Genomic DNA, 23,225 nt, shown 5'->3' with positions numbered 1-23,225 from the left:
AATTTTATACTTTTTATACCATACCCCAGTGAGTGCTGCAGACAATCTTGTTGTTGTTATACACACCCGCAAAAATCTCAAACCTTGTTTTTCTCAATGAGTGTATGATAAAGACTACCTTGTGTCCACTACAATACTTCCCCTCTCAATAATTTGTTGCCCTGAAACAACGATACTAAAAACAAAAATACATCTAGAAAAAGTCACAAAGAAAAGAGCAAATATGAACATTTAACACCAAGGTGCAAAAAGTTCTAGAAGTGGATCATATTCACCACTCTAGTTACAATTATTGCACATAGAAAATGCAGGAAATACAGACATTTTGGGCTCATTCAAGTTATTCTAGTTGTCTGTATCTCCTGTTTTGCCTTAAACACCTGGCCTATTGGTTGCTCACAAGAACTGAACTTGGGCATCCCTGTTTTACAACATTTGGACATGCTTGGTAGGGGTTTTCTTCTGCACCAGGTTCTCTTACTGTACATCCCTTTCTGTTTGCAAATCTTTTTCAGGTGTTAGTAGTGATGGCACACCGCAAAATCTATATCAGTGGTGAAAATCTACAAAGGGCACATAATCTTATAAGAAGATCAAGTTCGACTGGAAATGAACCTGGATATAGAACAAGGTGTTGGAAGATCTAACCACATTGTGCATGCATATTCTTCTGCTGTCACAAGGGCTTCATTAGCAGGATACCTTCAATGAGAGTTCATCCTCATTTTCCCCACAGAAGTCGTATAGGGCCCGAGCCTTTCCTGGCATCCCTCCCTGAGTTTGCCGTGGCTTAGATCCTAGATGATGGAAAAATACATTTGTATAAAACATCAAAAGTCACATAGCAGAGAAGGTTTATTATCTTGTTGTATTTACTTCAGACTATTTTTAAATCTGTGGTCACCAGAAGAGCAAGTTCTCCCTTTAACAATACAACAGTAGCCCACTTGATTTATGCACTGCATTTCCCTTTCTTTAATATTATTTCAATCAAGCCCCAAAATAACAATGTGAAACAGTATTACATTTCAAAGGTGCATTACTAGTTGGTGGAGGAGGAGAATTTCTCCTGCTAAAAATGAACATACTGTGATAGACATTTTAAGTCATGTGCGTGAGTTTCGTTATATCTTGGGAATGGACTGCTTAAAATACACGATTAAGAATCACCAAGATGTGGAACTTTTTTGGTGGAACCCTTACATGGTGTTTTCCTAAAATATGATTCAGAACTGAGCCCTAGATCACTACAGCTTTGGAAGTGCTATTGCATTCTTTTCTTTGTTCGGTGTGAGAAACTTGCTAGCCTGTAATGTAAGAAGTAGGTGCTGCATTTTGTATGATATCTGAAACTTGTACTTTTTGCATTTAGATTTTACGGCCTTCATTTTCAAATCAATCAAACAAACATTTCTTAAATTAAGAATCAATTTGTTAAAATGGTAGATTATTGTCACTTCTGAGCAGTTCATACCAGTGGAACAATGGCTTTAGAACTCCGGTGTCTTCCTAAAACCACAGACATTGTAGCGTAAGAAGCCTAATTGCACCTTACTTGGTTAGTCAATGAAGGGCCATTTCCCTCCATATCTGCTTAGCCATTCCCTTAGCAATGACATTATTTGATTCCATTGTGCTAAATAGACAGACAGGTGCTGTCACGAGAGCACCAAAAGTCCTCAACAGAATAGGATTAGCTAAACCGATAATGAGGTAAACTGCCCCTTAGTCCTATCATTCTTCAACTTGATTAGCTGCAACACCCAGCACACGATTAATGCCTCTGATTCATTTAATTAGGTGGCAGCCCATGTCAGCTAAAACAATTGTACTCATGTATGATGCACTTATTAAAACATAATGAGATTGTGATATATGATTGCATTAATATCATGTAGGGAACACATTTTTAAACTCTGCGTGGCATCAGATAAGTCTAATCAGACACCAAAGCTGTCAGAATACAGACACACAGAAAGAAATGCTTGCAGAAATAGTTTGAGGATATGAAGAGCTGCATGTAATGTTTCCTTTGTGAAAGTCATTTCAGAATGCAGTAACTTTCACCTGTCAGGGACAAGGACGTATATGTTCACATCTGGTATTTAGCTTGTGATCTTCAACTTGGCTAACCTTTTCAATGACTCTACACTTCACTAAAAAAAAGTCCATCTTTATTTGAAAGGAGGAAATACACCTACAGAACTTCTATTTCAAGCTTAATTCACACTCGTTTAGTCTGCATTTCGCCATGGACAAATATAGATACTTGACAAATAAGCGTCTTAAGACCCACTACTTAATCCAAATCTTTCGATGCAACTTCACAGCCACCTCTCACTACATTTTCTTAACTATAGGTCTCGATCAGCACCCGGGAGCTGTTTATGTTTATAAGCCAAGTTCAGATATGGGAAGCTGTTTATGTTTATAAGCCAAGTTCAGATATGGGAAGCTGTTTATGTTTATAAGCCAAGTTCAGATATGGGAAGCAAGTTACTGAAAGGCGCATTATCTCTCCTGGTACAGAAATGAAGTGATGGTAATGACACGTTTTAAGGGTTAATTCTGAGTTATGTACATATTTCGTACCAAAACTGAACATATAAGCAGATTTTCTGAACATTTTTTTTTTTAAACAGATGGTAAACAAGATAAGAAGAACTTGAAAAGGATTTCAATTTCTTGGTTCTGACAGGGAGCGATGGGATGTAGGATTGATTAACATTCTGCTAAAAAAAACAAACCATTCTTAATTTCAAAAGAAACAAACCAAAAATTCGCCCCCCAAAAATTATAAGTCAATCACCCTGTTTTTACAAATAGTATTGAAAGCAAAGTAGGATAGCCACCATAAGTAACGCTACCCAATTTCTCATCGAGGACATGTTTACCAGGCATAGCTTTGTACTGGCTATAGACACTGCTCTAAAATTGGACCAGCGATACTTGGGATCCCCTGGTTCCAATAATGTAGAAAAAAAAAAAAAGAGGAGGGGTTATTAGGGGGAAACACCGCTTTAATATAAAAATAAACTAACGTAGAACATATGTTGAATGACTTACACCTGAACAAACAAAAACATATCCTTGCAAATATTTGAAAATTTAAACTCTTACCAACAATCACTATCCTAAACCTGATAATGTCACGTGAAAGCTGAGGACTTTACTTTTACCAGTGGAACGACTATAGCATTTTATAAACTGATCATACCTGAACAGAGCTGTACAAAGGCAGCTGGCAGGATTCCTTCCCTCCCATTCAGCCGTCCTTTATACCATTCTGCATCCAGCTGTTCTGTTATAAGGATCTTATCGCCCCTTTTAAAGGGCAGATCTTCTTCCGTCTCTGCTGTGTAATCATACAGGGCATCACACCATTCCCCAGACATTTTCATTTGCTGTGAAAGTAATGACAACAAGCTGACACGTGAGCGAGGGGCCAATAAAGAGATATATCTCCTTGTTTATGTTGTCTTGTAGCCTTTTGCCCCCCATTACAAGTTCCTCTTGCTGAAGAAATTAAAACAAACAGCTGATCAGCCATCTTCCCCGTTTACACTAAAAGGTGAAATCCTACTTCTTTCTATTTCACAACCCCAGTGAGCTCACTTGCGTATATCCCTAGCTTCTCACACACCGAAAGTAGTTAAATAGAAAAGCATTCCGGCAAAGGACAAATTACTCCCATATTTCATATCCAGCTTCAGAGTATGAACCTATTTTAGGATTTTCTTCCATTTTAGCACTCCTTAATTGAAAATGATACACACACACACACGGTATATAAAAATAGCTACAATTTGCCAATTTCTACCACCGTTTCCTCAATATTGTACAAACTGAATTCTTCACTCTTTGTATATAGACTTTTCACATTTTAAACCGAAACATTTTATCCAATGGAATTGAATCCATTTAGTGCGTTGAGGGCCAACAAGTAGAATTAAATTATACTGGTCATTAATTCAGTGTGAGTGGGTATTTGGATCATGTCTTCAAAGACCCACTAGTCCACTGGTATTAACCCTTCTAGAATGCCAGGACTGAATGATAATGTTTTGCTCGTATTCTTTTTCCTAGAGCAATAAGGATTTCAAAACCATAAATGGCTCAGTGGGATAAATTCATCTGGGCATGAAACTAAAAGATCTGTGCGGGAAGGCAATTGGTTCTCAGAATCTTATTGACTGTACTCACAGGATAGTAGCACAAGGAATCACACGTAAAACTATATATGTTCCTTACAGATGGGAAGGGAAGTAAGCAATTTACCTGTGCGGCTGGTGCAGACAACCTAATCTTGTGTGAATCCCCAACATCTAGGCAAAAAAAAAAGCATGGCACGGTCACACGTCCGAAATACATTGGACTTTTCTCTTATTGTAATTTACAGTCACATGGTTCCTTTTAAAATCATTCTCATTCGGCTATTATTGTTCCCACTGCTGCCTCTTGCGGCTTCTCAGTGTAACAACTGTTGCTGGGGATTTTTCATACAAATGAAAGACTTTTTTTGTGGGGGATGTTGGGAGAGGCGCAAAAAGTGAAAAAAAGAGGCACCGGAGTATAATGGGCCTTGCGATAAAAAGAAGCCATACAAAAGGAGAATGCTGCATTACAGAGAAGAGGCTACCAGGCCTACTTGGGAGGAGTATTCCTTAAATAAGTAATCCAAGGGGCATATACAGACCAGACAACAAGTGTTCTAAAACTTGCCTTAAACTCGCCAGGTACATGCTGGGTACATTTCAGTGACATTTCTGCAGAGGCTAATGGCCCATCGGATTAACACAGCAGTGGTTCCTGGCAGTCCCATTCAGTTTGAATGGGACTGCCAGGGACAACCGCTGTTAATCCGATAGTCCATTAGTCTCTGCAGAATGTCACTGAAATGTTTCAGCATGTACCCAGCATGTACCCAGCATGTACCCAGCATGTACCCAGCATGTACCCAGCATGTATCTTGTTGGTGATTGCCACTGGATTGTTTTAGAATAACTGTCGTAACTACACTATATATTTTTTTAACATGGCTTCCTATTGGCCCAGAGCGCTACCCGCACCCCCTAAGGAGGCTAGTATCTCCAAAATCAGGATGCCCCTGGAGATTAAATGAATGGGGTTCAGCTCTGGAGATCCCCTGCTTCAAACAGGTGTTAAACAAAACACCCGCTTGGATTGCCTCTTTAAATCGGTCTCAACTCAAAAATGTCTAATACCAGCCATGCAGCCACAAGAGTCAGACAATGCGGTGACGGTACTTAAGCCAAAAATCACCTTCGAAATTAATTTAGAGAGAAATTCTTACAATCCTGCTAACTAAACATGTTCTTTCAGTGACATCCTGCATTTGAGCGCTTCAGCTATTTTCCATACATCCTGGGTACAGCCTGTTTTATTTTGCTTTTATACGTCAAAAGGTAAATTAATTACTGATGGTTTTCTTTCTGTCTTGCTTCCGGGGCAAGGCCAGGCAGTCATATTAATGCATCCTCTCAGGCCCTGTGTACAGCTCTGCATACGCGGTCAGTCAAGTACAAGGAAAAATATTATTACTATCATTATTTATACACATCTATATAATCACCTGAAACTATTTTATTTGGACCAAAAGCAGGCAAATCTTCTACTATTTCAACAAAATTGATTGGGAAAATGCCAGTGTGGCCTTTGCTCTCGCCTCTGGCCCACTCATCATTAATATATTCTTTCAGAAGGATTACGTCACCCTCCGAGAAGCTCAGTTCATTCTTCTGATCGGCTATAAACTCGAAACGTGCCATACACCGCGGACCCCTTGGAGAGAAGGAAGCACACAGTAATTACACTTGGATGCATCAACTCGTTATCCTGGCCATTCATGATGTAACAGCGCTAATTATCTCTTGATTGAGAAGTTGATGGGGGGGAATTAGAGCTGAATTCTGATCTAGGAATGTGAAGTATACCTCATTTCATAAGAATATGCACAGAGAACACCATGCAGGACATATTAGAAAGTATGCAAAAATCTGTGTCTTCTGTAATAGTTACTCATCTTAAAAAAAATCTAATAGACCAAAAAGCTTACACGTCGGTAATACTTCCCTTCCTTTCTATCCTGGAGGAGTGAATATTTGCTGCTGCCTCATCTATTTTGTTAAACTACACAAGAGCATGAAAACCAGGTTTTTAATAATACTAGTATTTGCTATGATGTTCTCTCTGCAACTATGCCTCAGAAGTTGCTATTATCTTGTCAAATGTACTCACTTTGTGCAGGACGTCAAAGAGGTTTGCCTCTGCTGCACCTTATCAGGAACATCAACCTAAATCAACACATTTAGAAAATGTATTTAATTAAGTGAAATAACCCAAATTCCCATACATGCTCTGCAGGCATTGTTCGCTTATCTGCAAGTATAGATTTTTTTTTTTAGTTTAAATGGCGTAACTACCTAGGAACGAGTGGGCTCAGTGAGTGGCCACGGCAGTAAGAAATAAAAACAGAAAAGAAATCAAACAACAAAGTATTCCATTTGCAAAGTGATACTACCTTAAAACCAGCACATTTCCCCCTCTCTTTTTGTCCCTCCTTTTTATTTGACTTGTGTGAGAGCTCTGCGGCAATCCTGTCCCCTTCCTGTGAAGGTTTAAAACCGAAAATCCCAGCTGCTCATTTTCTGTTCTTGAACCCCCCCCTCCCCAACCATTTTTTTTAAAGGGTGAGTATCATGGTGTCCTCAGACACCAGAAGCTAACTGCACTGGTTCCCGAGACACTTAACAGTAAACGTACCAGCGTTCAGTACCCTCCTGGAAAGACAAAATGGCGGTTGAAATCCCACAGGCCAATAGGAAGCCGCAACATCGTTAACTGTGGCTCCCTGTTGTCCTGCGTGGCACGGGAGATTTAAGAACCAGGTAGTAACGCTGGTACCTTTACCGGTAAGTATGTCTGGAATACAGTGGCCCAGCCCTGGAGACTTCATGGTTCCCACCCTGAAAAAAAAGGAAAACCGTGAAGAGACAAATGGGCAGGATTAGGATGCCTGCTTTATTATATTTACATATAAAAAAAAGAATATGTATGATACATACATACCATGTGAAGTATGTTTGTCATTTTTTTTTTTAATATATATTTATTTATTATCAGAAATCCTCTTATTCAAAGCATGGTCTACAACTGATTTGGTTTGGTTATAAAAATAGATGCACATACCATAACTCTGACATGGTTGGCAGGAAATATCCCAGTGTTACTCCTGCACTTTCCTCTGTACCACTCGCTGTCTATTTTCTCCAGTAGATAAACAGTCTCTCCTGAACTCAGGCATAGATCTTCTGCATGCGCTGAAAAATGTATACACAGAATAAAAAAAAAGAAGCTTTTTGCCGCGGTTCTGTGTTCCTGGAACCCTTGGAGTCCCATAAAGGAATTTAAATTCACCACCCTTTGCCAGCATCACATAACCGTCTTCAGTCATGGTCACGCAGAAAATGAGATGGGCCTAATATGTAGTTCATTCTATCAGCACCAGAGGGCCCCAATACTGCTCTTTACTACAAAATAAACACAATATTCTGAACTATTGCCTATTCCGAAGCCCAGCTTTTTAGCTTTTTGTCCTGAGTTTTTAGAAATATTATTTTTCTACTGACTATGAGTTGCACTTTTCTTAGCACACAGATTCTGTTGCCGTATGGAAGATTGTGGCGTCCTTGTAGTTACCGATTTTCTTAAATCACGGTGAGCTTCTCACCCGTCAGTGCACAGGGCAGATCCTGTCCCCCAAAAATCCAGAAAGTGCCTTAACTAAAAGACAGAGATTGCAGGGGAAGCGCTTCTAATCATTTAATAGTAACTATGTAAATTGCAAAGCTTTCTTGCTGACTAACCAATATGCCACCTGGTTATCAATTTACCAATTACTGAACCCCAAATATATAAAGGGGAAATCCTTTGCACCAAAGCAAACAAAATAAAATACTGTGAACTATTTGTTAGTGCTCGACTTCCTTAAAGAAATTGAATAATCTTTAAGACCATTTTTTTTACACGAATGAATAATTGTCTTTTCTATTTAACTTGGACACTGAAAAGCACAAATCACATGAAGAGCGGCCCTCGCTGTCAGGCAACCCCCCTTTTCAGGACAAGGGAAAGGAGAGAAGATGACATTTTGCTTGCGCAATGTCCTGCTAAAAAAACAGTGACATTACACAGAAGGGATTGAAGAACTCAAGCAAGTCTACTGGTTATGGTCCTAGTGTAACCATGTGTAAATAATCTGACAAGCCCATGCTGGGTGGGTGTGCAACTATTAACTCACAAAGTACTTACCTCCTGCAAAATCATGCAACACCACGGCACGAGGTGTTGTATGGCTGTCTTCCACTGTGTTCACATGGTTTAAGTCCTTTAAAAAAATAAATATGGAAAACTTACTTAAGTCTTAACACTTCTTATAAATCACTTGTACCAACAGCCGCAATCACGGAAATGATAAACGTGTGGGTGTGGATATATATGGGAGAAAACAGAAAAAGAAGCCCACTATACTGTATAGCACTCAGGTTTACCGAATATCAATATCAAAATGTATTAAATGTCACATGTACAATAAAAATAGTGCAGAAAGTGTAAAAACATGCACATAAGCCACAAACTACAAACTGTAGCTACTCCACCCAAATAAATCACAATGTAACACTGGGTGGTAACAAGAAATATGCACATGCAGCTGATATACAGCCAATAAACTGTTAGATAGTGTCAAGTGACAAACTCGTATCAATGGGAGGTGTAATGTGCTCTAAGTCTCAATGCAATCAAAGGATCTGCACATTCTCAAAGTGACAGCACACTGGGATATAAAATCCTGAACCTCAGACATGCAAATTGTAACCTGAAAAAGTGAACTGTACCGAGATAGCCTAATATAACTGATGTAAATGTAGATGGTAATCCTTCATGATCTTGAAGGCAAAAAAAACAGTCAAGAGTGATCTCAATCAGAGTAAAATAACAGTCCAGACAAATAAATTGCATGAAAAAATCCTGGTAAGAGTGTAGCAGGCACATAAGCATAGATCTATATATCTAGAAATATAAAGTGGCAAAGTCTTGTAGCATAAATACGTGTTCCCAATGAGGGAAAGTCAGGGGAACGGGCCCAGCGCTCCCACTCCTATGCGTTTCGGCAAAGCCTTCTGCTTTCACCATTATCACCCAGCACACAGCACTTCCACTACAGCAAAGGATTCTGGGAAATGACATGCAAATGAGCACACAGTGCCACCTTTTGCTTCAAAACTATTAACATGGTTCTCTATAGGCCTTTTTTATCCACCATAACTTAACTAATTATGGTAAAACCTATCCTTGCTTTATTTTTGCATGGCCAGTATAACCAACCCCACACTGATGAGACCCATTAAGGTCGAAACAGTCTGTCTGTGGGTGGGTTTACTGGCTATGCATCTTAACCATGGTTGTGCTCAAAGCTGTGACCATGCAGCAAGCTTAAGCCTATAGGGAACCATGTTAATAGTTTTGAAGCAAAAGGTGGCACTGTGTGCTCATTTGCATGTCATCTCCCAGAATCCCTTGCTGCACTGGAAGTGCTGTGTGATAATGGTGAAAAGCGGGGTTGCAGACCTGTCCAGGACATGCAAATGAGCATACAGTAATATTTCCATTTGCTATATGCTTTGCTGTGGAGGGTAAAAGGCATTGGTGTACTAAGGAAATGCGATGAAATGTTCTTTTTGACATTATTTCAAAATCATACTTAATGCGTTTTATGTTTTGGTAACTCTGACCTATGACCAAATAGGCACTGAACGAGTTTTTCAATAGAGCAATCAAGAAATTCCGGAAGTGCAGGAAGTGAGTTTTTGACAAAACGGCACTAAATGAGTTTTACCTCTACCACAGCGATACAGTATGTACGCTAGCACCATCATTTTATATCAAGCCCTCATTCTGTATTTTCTGACTCCAGTCCCCAAGTACTCTACATTCACTAAAAGGTGCACGTACTTATGCTCATATACAGTAAATGTCGTTCCTGTGAACTCTAGTAACACAGCTTCGTGCAGTCATCAAAATAAAGGCATGTGCTGCGTTGCCAGAACTTTATACTGTACATATGGAAGCAATTACATGTAGCTTCTCACAGTATAGAGGTGTGCAAAACTATGTTAACACATGTCCTCCTATATTGAATGTTAGATTTAGCTAATAATTTAGCTATTATTTCAGTGAAATACCTTTTAAAATGTATTGGGAGGCATTAAAGGATCAGATGTAGTTACATGCACTGGCAATGATTGGCAGTCAGCACCGAAACACAGGCATTCTCCTTTATATGTCTATGAATCACTTATGCTGAATGTATTCATGCACGCCATGCCTAAAACTCAGATCATTTATATTGATTAGAATGGCATGAGCACCGAGCACCAGGGATATGAAAGCAGTATCGAATGACCCGTTTGCAAAGAGAGGAACATGTGACGTTTGTTAAGCTCTCCAATTGTAATCTTTTTGATGTATAACATAAGGCTCTAAGATATTCAAAGAGTCTGGCATCTTAATGACCATGAGCAACTTACAAAACTTTATGATGCTTACCAAAATCCTTCTTTTGCATGCAAGTATATAGTTAATTTCTCATTCCACTATAATTCTGTATTACTAAAGATTTTGTATTACCACTATAATTCTGTATTACTATACCACAAATCAGGGTTGTAGTTATTGTCTGGGCAAAGACTGGGGGCCCGCTCTCCCTCCTTGTCGGCGGCCCTGCTGACCATTTCTCTCTCTCCTCCCCCCTTAGATAGAGGCAGGTGGAGGGAGATGATGGTACGCGGCGGTGGCAGGACGCCAGAGGGAAGCAGAGGCGTTAGGAGTTGCACGGAGGCAGAGCAGGACAGCCAGGGAAGAGCACGCCCCAGCGATCCAACCCGGAAGTCTTTTTTACTTCCAGTGTCTATGCTGTTAGTGCGTGCTCCTCTCCAGCAATCCTTCTCTGGCTCTGTGTAACTCCTAACTCCTCTGCCGGCTGCTCCTCTGCTTCACTCTGGCGGCCTGTCGCGTACCATCATCTTCCCCCGCCTGCCTCTATCACCACCCTGTCCCACAGGGAGGAATGGAGGAGGAGGGGGAGAGAGCTGAGGGAGGATGAGGAGAGATATCCTCAAATTTAAAAACCGACGCAAATTTTTCTCCTGAATCTACAGAATATGTTCACTTATAAAAGGGGCCCTGAAAATGTTTTTGCCCGAGGGCCCGCGCATGTCCACTGCCACAAATAGAGCTACATAGTACAAGGTGGCAATGCCATCTTTAAGTATCGTATAAACCAACAGACAATGAGCGAAGAGGTGTTATTTTGTTATTTCTATAACATGTATCCAATTGTACTTCACTTTGGGGAGAGGATTATCCAAATGTTACGCTGCAAGAAACCTACAATAAAAGCAGCCTTATGAAAAGTATATGTAGATTGAAACAGAAGGCATGTTCATGTTTAGCATTATAGGATGGAACAATAATATTCCTATTTAGAATCTATAATGAAAACGTCTTCTATCTGATGGTATCGTAGTGGCAACTGGCTAACAAGGGGTAATTAGGACAATATTTGGCATTGCATCATGGGCATTCAGACTACTGGTTTGGAAATAAAGGTCTTTATTTAAGATGCAAGAGGGAAGTGGCTTCACAGCATATTGAATGAGGGCCAAAGACTGCATGAAACGGGAAGACAGACTGAAATGAAGCATTCTATCCAGTAAGAGGTTTTCTTTGGATCTTTCAGAAGAGCGGCTCCGTACTTACAGTACTAAGCAGTCTTCTGTCACAAGACTCCTTCCTACAACTACATAATCTCTCCTCTTACAGCCCTTTGCTTAAATGGGCTGTATGGGGTATTACATTGTCTTATGACAGAAAGCAGTTTTGTAAATAAGGCCCTTAAGATTTAAGGGCTTTTTATAGGTTGACTCAAAGAGTAAAAAAAGCAGCACAAAAATAAAATGCCATATATCCTGCCACTTACCTTAAAGTGGGAGGCACAACTGCTTTAGGGAATGGGATTGTCTGAATTTATTTAGATGGCCTAAACCACTAATTGTATATATTACAATACAGTTAAACTCTTCTGACTCCAGAAATACTAGAGTAGACGGTCTGAGCAAAACCTTTGAAACAATCTTTTTCATAATCATTTGTGACAGTAATCATCTTACTTTCTGCCGGTTTTCCGAGCTCTCATTGAGTGGGGTGATTATCTTCAAGTTGGACACACCGACTTCTCCACTTGCGCCTCCTTTTTGGCAATGGATGTAATTGTCGTCAGTCTGTTCCAGCAGCACCAGCACCTCTCCACGCTGCATGTTACAGAGCAAAGGTTCGGGAGTCAGAACTTCATAGAAAGCTACAATACTAAGAGTTCAGGGCGTCCGGCGCTAAAAGATGAGACGTGTCAGTGAAAGATAACAAAGGAGGGGGGACGTTACCTTGCATGACAGCTCTCCTGGATTTTTGGACACAATATCTTTCTCAGCAATTCCATGAGGCAGAGGCAACTAGAACAGAAAGTGTGACAGTTCTTTATTTTCAAAGCTCGATTTATATATATATATATATATATATATAAAAAAACTGTTACTCAGAATGACATAAGGTGGAATTTTAAGCAGAAAGCACAACGTATTTCTCCATAGTAATTCTGAAGCATCAGGTGTCCCATATCTGTGATACATATGAAAGCAAAAAGGAAATCTTTACTGCTGCAGTGTTCATGTTATAGATCTTGGTGCACTGCGGGATCTTCATTATATACACACGGTTTTTTAATTGTGATATCCCTTTTTTAGCGAGTTCCTGTTAGCACAAGTAGGCGAAAGTACCATTAGATATAAAGATAGACACTCAGATATTAGCGCAAGATTTTTTGGGGGGGAAGGGGGGGGCAGTTGCAGAGGCCCTGCACTCTTCCCCAATGCATTTAAATGATATGCCGGGGGACCGCGCGAGGCCTCTGTAACACTTACCATGATTCAGGTGACGCGTCACCATGGCAACGCGCCTCCCAACGATAGCGCGGATTCACGTGACGTCACATGACCTGCGACGTAATTTGACGCTGGCACTAAGGTAAGGGGGGGGGCGCGAGCAGGCAGGGGGGGGGGCAGCACCAGAAGTATGCGCACCTCTGCTCCAAAGTACAGTATCAGCCTTACAGATTGCCAGCTAATTTATAGTCTGATACAAACCTGCATAGTCTAGAATAATATAATATTATGGAAAAGAAAATGAAACCTTATTTACAGGCAGAATTAAAGAGCAGAAACATATCAAACAGATGGGCTCCACAGTTGAGGGTGCAAAACAAAACAAGTACATAACAATTTTCCTATGTCGTACTTATATTAAGTATTATATATTTTTTTTGTATTTTTTTGCTCATCTGTGGAGCGGATCTGTTTTATATATTTATCAGAATGAAAAAAAAAACTACTGCACAAAATTCTCTGCAACTTACATTTTCTTCACAAAATATATTTAAAAAAAAGAAACCAAGTGGTTTAACAAATCAGTCAAAGCATTGCCAACTCCGGATTAATTTAGCTACCTAGAATGGAATGAGGGCACCGTGGGTGTGTGCTAGCAGCCCCCTCACCGTGTATTTGTTGTACAGGGGATGTCCAGGTCTAGGCCGGGGAGGTAGTTCCGGTTGCGGTCTTCTTAAAACCTGACTTTTCGATCTCTTCATTCCAGACGTGTTGTGTTTTACACTCAGACCCACTTCGGAGAACGACCGAGGAACCGCGTCTCGCTGCGAGGAGGTTTTGGACACTTTGGGCGGTGGAGGCCTGCCAGGAGGTCCCTTTTGGGGTGGGTGGTGGGTTTCTGTCCCTTTATTATCAATTGGCCTAGAAAAAGAGTGCACCAATGATGGATGCATGCCTCAAAAACACAGCGCTTCATGTCTTCTACTCATAACAATATTCAGAGATAATAAAGAGTGTCATGTTTCTGTTTCCAACACACTCCTACACAAGTAACATAGCATTGCACACTGACCAACAAGAACGCAGCAATCATTTTCAGCAGGCAAGAAAATATTTACTTATGCTGAACATCACGGAGCTGTATTGCTAATAATAGTCACAACACTGATGTCATAAGGGCCAACCTACAGAATACGCAAATTGATTAGGTAATGGAAATTAGCCACCAAAGCATTTCAACTTTTCCTATCCACTCCAACTTGCAGTATGTGTTTATTTAGCTCTTACAGTGCTGGAAATACCATCCAGTGGGAGTATAATCAGCCAATTACAGTTTAACAAAGCTTAAACTCCGACATATGTCTTTTTTCAACCTCATCTACAGGAGTTTGGGCACAAGTCAAGAATATTTTTGCCACAAGCTCTACTTGTTTCTAAAACCTTAAATTTAAGTGTCATTATGAAAGTACAGCCCTACATTTTCCTGGCGATTCTACCGACCACTGTACAGCCGAATGTTACATACACGTAATTGCAAGGCATCTAAATTCTTCCGTGCTACCCTACCGTACAGATCTGTATTTGGAACTACCCAATTACGTGCAAAGATTTCAGTCTGCACGCAGCCTGTTTCACATATGGTAATATGCTTAAAACAACTGCTGGGCATGAAAGACTGAACTGTTAATACTGAAATCTTATTTAATTACTTTGACAAGCAAACTACTTTCTTCTTTCTATGGAAGCATTTACAATAAATAGAGGTTATTTAGCATTGATCCCCTTTTCCCACTGAAAGGGATATTCTATTCTAATTTAAGGTTAACATTTTTTTTTTTTTAAAGTATTGCATCACATCTAGGTAAACTTTAAGAAAAAATACTTTTAATTCAACAAGATATATTTTAAAGTGACGTGCTCAGATGGTTTCTCTCAATCCCATCATAACAATACTAAAATATCAAAGAATGGAGCAGAAGCCACAACAAGACACCAAGATGATGTTCCAAAAAATATACAATCAAAATATACAGTGTAGTAGGATCCCAGTAAAAGCATCATATGACCCCAGCACTATAAAACACAAATGTGCACATTACAGACCATATATTATCAAAACACTACCTTACCAATTGAGAGAAACAATTCTGCAAGAGACTCTTGATGAAGAGCAATTGGTAGTCCGAAACGTCGAGTCTCTCTCTGAGGAGTCAGTCTATATATTTTTCTATCAATTGGTAAGGTAGTATTTTGATCTAGACCAGTGATACCCAACTCCAGTCCTCAGGGAACCCCAACAGGTCAGGTCTTAAGGATATCCCTGCTCCAGCACAGGTGGCTCAGTCAAAATGACCGAGCAGCTGATTGACCCACCTGTGCTGGAGCCGGGATATCCTTAAGACCTGACCTGTTGGGGTTCCCTGAGGACTGGAGTTGGGAAACACTGATCTAGACACTTTGGTAGTATTATTATTTTTTTACCCTTGTACCGATTTTCTCTTTTTGATATTACGTGGTCTGTAATGTACACATTGGGTTTACAATACTGTTATCATACGGTATGATGCTTTTACTGATACCGTGTAACAATGTGCTGCATATTTTGAATATATATATATATTTTGCACTGCATTTTGGTGTGTTTCTGCTTAATTCTTTGCTATTTTAGCCTCATATTTAAAGCACAAATTAAATGGAGATCCTTTTTCAGGAATGTAGTTTTGCAATATACATTTGACTCCTTGTCTGATCGTATTTGTTGCACTAATTGTACTATAATTCCCTCTACTGTATTGTCCCTCTTGTAAAGTGCAAAGTACAGCTATGGGCGCTATATAAATAAAGATAGACAAACATTAACCTGAAAACAATGATTACCATAACAATGCAGCATTTAATGCATTTATACTCCTTGCTAAGCAACACAGAAAGAATAAACAAACATATTGTGTATTATCTCGATGAAAAAAATGAGCTCGTGTTTTTGGGTCACATTTTCACTATTTTATGGAAATTTGCTTACTACACAACTTGCACTTGACTTCAAATATGAAACTTTGCCTCTATCGGAGCTGTTGGGTTTGATTTCAAATGTCTGCCATATTTATATAGTGCCGAGTGTATACACAACGCTGTAGATTACGTAAAGCAATGCAAATAGACGAACTGCTTGAAAACGAAAGTGCGTAGAATATGTTTTTAGTACTTTGAACACATGACTGCTTCAGTGTCTTACCCAGGCCTGCAACACTCTCTATTTGGTTAACTTTTAAAGCGCCAGAACATAAATGATGAATGTGTTCTGATTTAGGAGGCGGACAATGATGATATTATACTCCAGTGGACATCCCCAACCTCCCCCACCATCTCTAGTAGAGACGTTATTCAAATAAAATAAATAATAAAACCTGATTCAATTCCTGCTGTCGCCTCCTTGTGACCTTGGGGGCAAGTCACTTTATCTCCCTGTGCCTCAGGCACAAAAACCAGAGATTTTAAGCCCATCTGCGCAGGGACTGGTCTGTAAAATGCCTATGTGCTGCGTACCGCGCACTATACTGTAATTGTGAAGCGCTTTGCGTCCCATTGCGGGAAAAGCGCTATATGAAATAAAGTTACTATTACAAATAATGAACTTTCTCCTTAGTACTAATGTGCAGAACCCCTAACCCTCTTTCTGCCAGAGGGGCCAACAACACACTGGTTTGTAGTAAATGGCTCGCCTATTTGACAGGGAAGGGGTTACTAAAGTTTATAATGACTACTCTACACAAACCTTGTAGGCAGCACAGGCTTGGAACCGGAGCCTTCTGCACACTCTGATTGCTCCCATTCCTGAAACAGAAAGGATATTAAAAAAAAATATTAGTTGAGATTGGCAATAGATCTCAGTTGTATCAATACAAGGTTTCATTTCAACAAATCAAAACAGAGAAGGTGCCCAATGAGTCACGGGACGGAAGAGCTTCAATATAGTCACTTCACCTAAAAATTAAACCTGTGCTATAAAACATCAATAGTAGGAGACGCATGCGCGGCGCGCACTTCGATGGTGGCTCTGTATATTCTCGGGCATTTATCTAAGACTACTGCAATAATCCAGACCCAATCAACACCAACACCAACAGGAAATAGCATATCAACATCATGCCTCCAAAGATGACACTAAAAAGAAAACAAAAACCAAGGCAAAGTCGTAGAGTTCTTTAAGAAGCCGGAGCTCGCCACTATCAGGAGATCCCCCAATCTCATGGACAGTCCAATTCTGAGGCAGAGTCTAGTACCATGCCCTCCCCAAAAATAAAAAGACCTCTGTGGCAATATTAAGTTGCTGCTGCACATTGCGGTAACTGATCTGAGAGAAGATATAACTTCATTAGGAGAAAGGAACGACTCCCTGGAATCCAATATGGATGCCTCGATCAGAAACCAAAACTGCATGGACTCTAAATTGAAAGAGGTGAAATCCCAGATCACAGACATCTGCGACACAGACTGGAAGATACAGAGATCGCCAAAATAATCTCAGAATAAGAGATATCCCAGAATCTGAGGTGGACATCGAGGACTTCATGAGCAGATGGCTTACCTCGGCCCTGCCAGATCAGACAGCGGAGTTCTTTGCTTTCTGCAGATGCCACAGAGCCCTGAGGGGCGAAGCCTCTACCCGAAGACTGGCTGAGGGATGTGGTAATCCGGTTCCACTGCTTCAAGTCCAGCGAGGCCTTTAATGCAGTGGCTATGGGATCAGGGGACATTACATTTGTCCCCCAGCAGGTCTTTTCAGATCCCTCCCCCTCCACCCTTCTTAGTGTGGGAGCTATTTGGGAAAGACAATACCCTAGCCAATGTTTACGCCCCAAATTAAAAAAAATAGTGCTAAATTCTTTCATTCATTCTTTACGATGCTGGACAGCATAGCAAAGGCCAAATTATACTGGGGTGTGACTTTAACCTGGCATTGGATCCAGACATGGCTAGATCCAGAACCCCTAATACTCAGTCACCCAGGGCTAGAATCCCAGATATTAAATCGCTAAAAAGAGGCCTGTTAGCTCTACAATTAGTTGACATCTGGTGCGAACTAAACCCCCATACGAAAGATTACACTTTCTTCCCTTCCCCTCATCAGTCACACTCAAAATTATATTTTTAAGAGTCCAGGGCTGATCCCTTGAATACTGCACTCAAGTATACAAAGTAGATCATGGTCAGACCATGCCCCGGGTGAAACGACAATTACAAACCTTGATATCAGGTCCTCTAAAGTTAATTGGAAACTCAGTTAATCTATGTTAAAGCTCTCTGATACAATAAAAGTGACTGAACAGGACATATAACGTTTTCCCAAACAAAAACAGGGAGTGTGTCATCCATATCAGTCCTCTGGGAAGCCCATAAGGCCACTATAAGAGGCAAGCTTATATCATTGGCCTCAAGCAGAAAATGAGAACGAAGAAAATAATCCATTTACAATGCTAAAATAAACTCTTTCAACGCCCCATAAAGCGAACCAATCAGCCTCAACCATAGATGCTTTAAAAGTGACAAGAGCTGAAATAAATGTTTCTTATTTCAAGAGCCGAACCCTCCCTGACCTGGACAGAGAGGAAATTCTTTGAAAAAACTAATAAGTCAGAGTCCCTCCTGGCAGCCAAATTTGGAAATGGACACCCAGTATACAATATTCAATCTATTAGATTGCAATTGGGTTCTACAACATCGAATCCAGAAGCAATTGTAGAGGAATTTCAAAACGTCTACATTAAACTATATGACGGTAAAAAAGTTGCCCATGGTGCCCACTCTGAAAGTTAAATCAATAATGACCTAAAATCAGCAGAGCTACCTAATCTATCCAATTCTCAAAAAGCTCTGCTAAACCAAAAAAATAAATAAATAACACGAAATCCAATTGGTCATAAAAAACACCTAAAGCCCCAGGCCCAGATGGGTTTACCAATATCTGCTATAAAAAATTCTACAGAGTCCTCACCACACACTTGCTGAACTTGTTCAATTCAATTCAAACGCATCCTTCTTGCCTAATATGCTGCAGGCCTCTATTTCTCTAATCCACAAGGAAGGGAAGGACCCGACAAACTGTGGGAGTTATCGCCCGATTTCCTTAAACAATTCGGACGTCAAAATATTTTCCAAAGTGTTATCTTACAGGCAAGTAAAAGTTCTCCCTTCCCTGGTCCATGTAGACTAGGTTGGCTTTAGTCCTTGGAGACAAGCTGCCGATCACCTCAGAAGGATTATTGGACTGACAGCCCTATAGTGAATAGAGATGACATCCCCTCTATGCTGCTCAGTCTTGTTGCAGAGAAAGATTTTGACTGCATCGACTAGGCTTACACGAGGGAAACACTAAAAGCTTTTGGCTTTAATGGTATCTTTCTTAAAGCAATATTAGCCATCTATACTAGCCATACAGCAAAAGTGGTAAGCCAAGGTATTCCATCAGGCCAAATACAAATTAAAAGCGGAACACGACAAAGCCACCCCCTTTCCCCTCTCATATTCACTCTATGCATGGATCCTCTAGCAGTACATATATGACAAAATGTAAATATAACAGGTATCCAAGCAGGAGGCCAAACATACAAACTGGCCGTTTTTACAGATGAGATCATCCTCACATTCTGCAAACCCCTAACCTCCCTCTCACACCTATTTAGCAACCACTCTCTTTTTAATAAATTGTCAGGATTCAAAATGAATAATAATAAGTCTGAGGCATTGAATATTAACCTACAAAAGGAAACTAAACTAATAGAGCTGAATTTTGATTTTTAGTGGCAACAAACTACCATTAAATAACCTGGGGGTATATTTAACCAGAGATTACGACTCACTATATAGAGCTAACTACCCCTTAAGTTTAAGAGATTTGTGAGCAGATATCCAGATGTGGTCCAACTTTAATATCTCTTGGATAGAGAGAATCTAGTCAGTGAATATGAATCTGCTGCCCAGACTGTTATACCTTTTTCAAACACTCCCAATTTCAATAGTAAACACAGACATTCTTAAACTCCAGACCCCAATTACAAAATGTATTTGGAACAACCAAAAACCCAGAATAAGTAGACGGATCCCAATACTTCCCACAAGAACAGGAGATCTGGCACTCCCATACCTCCTCTCGTACTACAAGGCAGCTCAAATGAGCCAATGGGTGGCCTGGCACGCAAGCCTCACCCAGAAGATGGGTGTTTCTCGGGGCCTTGCAAATTCAACTGATTGCCATTGACAGAATAATATGTCTGCCATCACGAGTCAGATTAGCCAAACAGATCACTTTACCGACCATCTCCCACTCTCTGGCATAAGTATAATTTCAAGAAAAAACTCACAGGCAAAAATTTCCTAATGGACCCCCTCCTCCCCCCCTACTGGACAACCCAGAATTCTCATAGTTCTATCGAGACATGCTACACAAAAATAAACCCCACCAAACCAGAATCGGACTTTGAGAGACTTTGCTCAGAGGCTGACACAACAGAAACTAATTTTGGAGCTGTATGGGTATTCATCCCTCACAGACCGAGAATGCAAAGAAAGGCTTACATTTATTAGATAATGGGAAGCAAACCTGGGGGGGGGGAGGGGGAATTGGAGGGTGACGATTTGGAAGACATTTTTCATTCAGTGGCCAGAAGCTCAATATGTACAACAATTAAGGAAAATGCGTGCAAACTAATGATACGCTGGAACAAAACCCCAAAAGCCATCTCTAAATATGTACCAAGATACACCCCACTATGCTCTAAAGGCAGTGGCACAGGAGCAACCTTCCTCCACATGTGGTGGTCATGTCCCAAATATCTGATTTATGGAGACAGATTAAAAACAAAACAAATCTTAAGAACAGATATTCCCATGGACCCATGGCCTTTTCTCCTAAACAGACAACTCCAGAACACGAAAACCCACTTGCAAGCCGAAAATAAACTGATTACACATATAGATACGGCTACAAGATGCATAATAGTTGGTCTCTGGAAACAAAATGAGATACCAACATTACCCATCAGGAATAAAGTGTTGTTCATTTTTCAGATGGAAAAGATGACCAGCTTCCTGAATGATACCTGCCAAAAATGTCAAAAAGTTGGGCAACCCTGACTCGCCCAAGATGGAAGCTGGCACATAAATTTTAGTTCAATACTAAAGGGCCCCTCGACCCGGGTTCCCATCCAGGCTTCCATTCTGAGAAGTTGGAAGGGAAGGTAAGAAAGCACTTTACAGAACACTTCCGACTGGTTCCTATGCCAATTAGGTTCAATGATTATCTGTGTGAAGTACAAACTATACAACAAAATCTGTGTATCTTTCCCCTGTGATGTACAGGCAACCCTTCCCCTCCACACCCCTCTCTATTGTTATTTCTGTACCCTACTTCCCCCTCCCATCATATGTATGTTTATTCTTTAGAAAACCCCAATAAAAACTAAGTTGGGGAAAAAAAAACAAACAACATTAGTAAACCTCAAGAAATATGACCAAGAATTATGTCCCTGTAAAAAAATAAATATCATAACTAAAGATTGGTGAGAGTCACTTTAAAACCTCATCACAGAACGAGTTGGAGTCTTTGCGCAGATTAGTTTTTGAGAAGTGTGGAGATGGTATGTACAGAAGTGTCTGGGCACAAGAGTTGAAACGTAGACCTGAAACTGAATGTATTGTTTTTAATGGTCTGTAATGGACGAGTGACAGGGGAAATAGCAGTGACTTGAAAGTACTAATAATTAGAGATAGAGCATAACAAGGAATTACTCAGGGCTTCCGCCACTATATATTTTTTTATCCTACTTTGAATGTGTGAATCTGTCCTGCGCTTCAGTGTGCAGTGTGGCAGTCTGAAATCGTGTCAGACACTGAGACAGCGCATGAGGGAGCTCCGCTTGGCCACAGAATTGACCGGTGCAGGGGGCTGTTGTTAACTTACCTCACCTGCATCTCCGGTCTGGGGCCTGCTCACCTCGGCTGCTTCTGCGTGCCACCGTCTGGAAAGGTACTGGAAACAATGGAGGATTCGGGCGCAACTGCGCATGTCTGACTCAGAGAGGCTGCTGGGATCTTCAAAAAACTTTATTCGTGGAACACACAAGGGCTAGCACCGCATTCTCCCCCTTGAGGGGGAGAATGCGGTGCTAGCCCTTGTGTGTTCCACGAATAAAGTTTTTTGAAGATCCCAGCAGCCTCTCTGAGTCAGACATGCGCAGTTGCGCCCGAATCCTCCATTGTTTCCTTTATCCTACTTTGGCCTGTGAAAACTCCTTACAAATCTTAAAAAAAAAACAAAAAAAAATACCCTCGCTCACGCAGACCCCCCCCTCTACCAAATCAACCTTATCTCGGTCAATGAGGCGGCAAGGTTCAAAGAAAAGCAGCTTCCTCTTCCTTTCTACTGTGCGACTTATAGGCGTGGAACTGGAGGCTGTGTGAAGGCAGAGTGCATGTCACTCACCGCTGGTCCTCGATTCTGGCGCCCCACAATTCCTTGTACTTAAGAGACACGGTCTCTCTCTTTTAAGTACAAGGGATTGCTGTTCGACTTGGACTATCTGAGGAGAGGGGCTGTTGGATCTCCTGCCTGTGCTTTCAGTTAATTTTTATTAAGAAAAAGGAAGACGTTAAAAAGGGCTGCCTTTCTTTTTCTTTGTACAGCATCAATATGGCGTATTCATTGCATTGCACAGTCCTATCCTTCCATCCCTCTTATCTTGTTTGATCAAGGTGCTATCTCCAAAGTAAAGTGTCTGTGCTCACACACACAGGCAGTATGCTCAAGTTAAACTCCTCCTTTCATGCAAGATTCATACCCCTGGAGCTGGCTCTGTTAACCCCTTCTGTAGTCAGGAGTGCCACCTGACTTTAAAGCACCTTAGACTCCCCAAGTCTCTAAAATTGAAATGCGAGATTCAAAAGCCAGAACTGACTACAAACTCGTGTTTGATGTGAAGCACATCAAGAGATAGATTTAGACTCTCGAGCTTTTGTAAGGGATGAGTCCAAGAACCATTTATCAAAATGTCCTGTCTGCAAAAAATACTGCACATCTTTCTGAACACTGTGAGTATGGTCCCTACTCCCGGCTCCAAACTCAAGATTTAGATAGGACACTGCCCTTCACATGTGTATTCAAGCCATCCCCGTCTTTGTCTATACCCTGCCCTTCTGCCTTTTTGTATCATG

General features: G+C 40.6%; 1 protein-coding gene across 4 annotated transcripts in view; it reads right to left on the bottom strand.

Moving 5' to 3' along the window:
- SH3D19 (SH3 domain containing 19) overlaps window positions 1–23,225 on the bottom strand; it is a 128,821-nt gene that overhangs the window by 3,541 nt on the left and 102,055 nt on the right. For 3 of the 4 annotated variants that reach the window (XM_075613593.1, XM_075613601.1, XM_075613609.1), the window contains 11 exons: window positions 16,792–16,850; window positions 13,685–13,937; window positions 12,519–12,587; window positions 12,249–12,389; window positions 8,332–8,407; window positions 7,210–7,340; window positions 6,259–6,314; window positions 5,594–5,802; window positions 4,279–4,325; window positions 3,218–3,404; window positions 703–797 (listed from right to left, as the gene is read on the bottom strand). In XM_075613593.1, coding sequence (XP_075469708.1) covers window positions 703–797; window positions 3,218–3,404; window positions 4,279–4,325; window positions 5,594–5,802; window positions 6,259–6,314; window positions 7,210–7,340; window positions 8,332–8,407; window positions 12,249–12,389; window positions 12,519–12,587; window positions 13,685–13,937; window positions 16,792–16,850 — 1,323 coding nt within the window. Of the gene's footprint in view, window positions 1–702; window positions 798–3,217; window positions 3,405–4,278; window positions 4,326–5,439; window positions 5,521–5,593; window positions 5,803–6,258; window positions 6,315–7,209; window positions 7,341–8,331; window positions 8,408–12,248; window positions 12,390–12,518; window positions 12,588–13,684; window positions 13,938–16,791; window positions 16,851–23,225 lie in introns of those variants that run through there. The other variant, XR_012803781.1, reaches the window with a different exon arrangement.

The sequence above is a fragment of the Ascaphus truei genome, chromosome 1 (genome assembly GCF_040206685.1).
Source record: "Ascaphus truei isolate aAscTru1 chromosome 1, aAscTru1.hap1, whole genome shotgun sequence".
Classification (NCBI taxonomy): domain Eukaryota; kingdom Metazoa; phylum Chordata; class Amphibia; order Anura; family Ascaphidae; genus Ascaphus; species Ascaphus truei.
Note: the sequence above shows the minus strand (reverse complement) of the source record. Positions and strands in the feature narration are given on the sequence as shown.